The sequence below is a fragment of the Erpetoichthys calabaricus genome, chromosome 5 (genome assembly GCF_900747795.2).
Source record: "Erpetoichthys calabaricus chromosome 5, fErpCal1.3, whole genome shotgun sequence".
NCBI lineage: Eukaryota > Metazoa > Chordata > Cladistia > Polypteriformes > Polypteridae > Erpetoichthys > Erpetoichthys calabaricus.
Window position 1 is genome coordinate 218,007,966 of NC_041398.2, and position 3,075 is coordinate 218,011,040.

Sequence of the window (3,075 nt, forward strand, 5' to 3'; positions counted from 1 at the left end):
AAAGTAATACAGTATTGACCAAGTAGTGAGATATCAGATATAGTGCATAGCTAATACACCTAATATAGCTTATGAGCAGATAAGTCGCATCAGGCCCAGAACTCACCTGTCCTCCTCCCCAGCTGGGAAGAGTTAAAGAGTCTAATGGCTCTGGAGACAAAATATCTTTTGTATCTGTAAAATATAAACAAAACTGAGTGCCATTATGGACAATGCTGCACATCCTCTCTCCGACACACTAACACTGAGGACTCTCAGCCATCAAATTATTCAGCAGAAGTGTCTCAAGAAACGCAACTGGTGCTCCTTTATACCAACAGCAATACGTCTACATAATGCCTCACTGGGACTGGGACAGCCAAGTCCGAATTTTTTCTTCCTTTTTAAATTTGTTACTTTTTAGTCATTCTGGTATGTGTGTTGGGACAAATAAAGTTCTAAGTATTGATTTAGAGTGTCATCAGTTGCCTCATTTTCTGGTATTATTCTGTTTTCGAATTCTCAAGCTGTGACCATGTCTACCATTTTGCACTTTAGAGTAATCTGCTGTGAAACTTCAGATTGACTTTTCTGAAAACAAAATCAATAGTGGATTTCATCTCCCTTTGACTTACCATAATAATAAATATAAATACAGGTACTCCTCACTTTACGACCTCTTTGCTTAACGACCACTCGCACTTACGACCAATCGAGTTTGGACCTGCAATTCGGGGAATCCCCTTTCTCAGCTTGAGTGTCGGTCAGTGGCGAATGGTGACATGCGCACTGAGCGTACTATAGGCTTGCTATGCGCTTTTTCAGTCAGTTTCATTCCTACAAGCAGTCACTGTGTAACCTTGTTTTTTTTTACATATTTGGAACCCCAAAATAGTACAGATGGCGACGAAAAGAAAAAGTATGGCATCATCTGGAGAAATTGTTAAGAAACAAAGGAAAGCTATCGACCTTGAAATGAACATAAAAATCATACAAGACTACGAAGCTGGTAAAATGGTTAAAGAAATAGCATGTGACTTGAAATTGGCACATTCAACAATTTCAACGATTTTAATGGATAAAATTAGAGTGAAAGAGGTGGTGAAATCATCGACAGGATTTAAAGCCATAATAACTAGGCAGTGAAAAGGTCTTATTAATGAGATGGAGAAATTATTGGCGATCTGGTTTGACAACCAGATGCAAAATAATAAGGCACACAGTATCTTTGAGACTTTGAAGGCACGTGAAGGCGAAAAATCGACAGAATCATTTACAGCAAGCCATGGATGGTTTCAACAGTTTAGGCGGAGATTCAACCTGTATAATTGGAGAATCAGCGGTGAGGCGACAAGCGTGGATGTAGAAGCAGCAGAAAAATTTGTTGACGAATTGGATGGAATAATTAAAAAAGGCAGCTACTGCCCGGAACAGATATTCAGTGTGGATGAAATTGGGCTTTGGTGGAAAAAAATGCCTGAAAGATCCTATATGCACAAAGAAGCTAAGGCAATGCCTGGTTTCAAGGCTTTTAAAGACAGGATCACGTTGTTGTTGGGAGGGAATGCCGCTGGGTTCAAGTTAAAGCTTTTCCTGGTCTATCACTCCGAAAACCCACGTGCATTAAAGAACGTTAGTAAAAACAGTCTGCCCGTTTACTATCGTGCAAATAAAAAGGCATGGATGACGCAACCTTTATTTGAAGATTGGTTTTTGAACTGCTTCATACCCTCAGTCCAGCATTATTGTTTGAAAATGGGAGTTCCTTTTAAAATTATTCTCCTGCTTGATAATGCTTCAGGCCACCCCCGGCATCTTGATGATCTACACCCAGACGTAAAGGTAGTGTATCTTCCTAAAAACACAACTGCTGTCCTACGGCCAATGGATCAGGGCGCAATAACTACGTTCAAAGCGTTTTATTTGCGCACAACTTTTTCCCAAGCTGTAGCAGCAACAGAAAATGACGTAGTAACCCTTTGTGATTTTTGGAAATCGTACAGTATTTTAGATTGCATTAAAAACATTAAATCAGCTTGGGACGAAGTGACAGATAAGTGTATGCAATGCATATGGAAAAAATGCATAAAAAGTTTTGCGAACAATATTGAATCGAATCTTGAACAAACTGATGTAATTCAAACAATTGCGGGCCTTGCCAATGCGCTTAATTTAGATGTTGAAGTGGAAGACATTGCTGAATTAGTGGATTATGCCGATGGAGAGCTAACAAATGAGGATTTAATAGAGTTAGAAGCAATGCAGCATTTGGAAGAGGAAGAAGAGGAAAGAACTGAAGTAGTGAAAAAGAAATTCACGGTACATGGGTTAGCTGGTGTGTTCTCCAAAATTAATGTGGCTATGTTGGAACTTGAGGCTATGGATCCAAATACTGAATGTTTTAATAAAGTTGAATGTGGGATGAGTGAACTTTTAAAGTGCTATAGAGAACTTTATCAACAAAAAAAGAAGATTACAAAGCAAACCACACTTACAAGTTTTTTTTCGACTGTTACATTCAGGACCTCCGCCCTTGAAGGTACAACTTCTGTTTCATCGTCGTCATCTCCCTTACCTGGACCCTCTACAGCTCCAGATAACCAAATAAACAAATGATAATATGTACATATGCATGTCTTTTTATAAATAAATTTGAAGTTTGTTGCATAATTTTATATAATTTTATAATTTTACAACGATCCTATATTCCCGGCGTAAGCTCCTCGCTTATCGACCAATTCGCTTAACGACGTAGTCGTCGGAACGGAACTCGGTCGTAAAGTGAGGAGTACCTGTATACATGCAAAAGAATAAATTTGACCTTACCCGCTGGCAAGAGATTTAAAAGTTTTTATTATGGTGGCATAAAAGTACATGATTTTAAATGGACTGAGTTTAGTACCCTGCACAATGCTTTCAAATTAATTCTTAATTATATTTAGTTTTGTGCCAGTGTTAATCATCAGTTGATTGCGAATCGACTCCCCAGGGAAAATTGTTGAAATGAAGTTCAGCAACCAGAACGTTTCATGAGAAAAGTTGCCTTTTATAAATGGACTAGCTTCCCACTTACATTTGCTTGTATGCAAAAATTTT

The 3,075-nt window shown here is 38.4% G+C and overlaps 1 protein-coding gene across 1 annotated transcript; it reads left to right on the forward strand.

Moving 5' to 3' along the window:
• Positions 1-1,143: 1,143 nt before the first annotated feature.
• On the forward strand, positions 1,144-2,595 carry LOC114652880 (tigger transposable element-derived protein 1-like). Its single transcript, XM_028803186.1, has one exon. The coding sequence runs from the start codon at positions 1,144-1,146 to the stop codon at positions 2,593-2,595; it is 1,452 nt and encodes a 483-aa protein (XP_028659019.1).
• Positions 2,596-3,075: the final 480 nt, after the last annotated feature.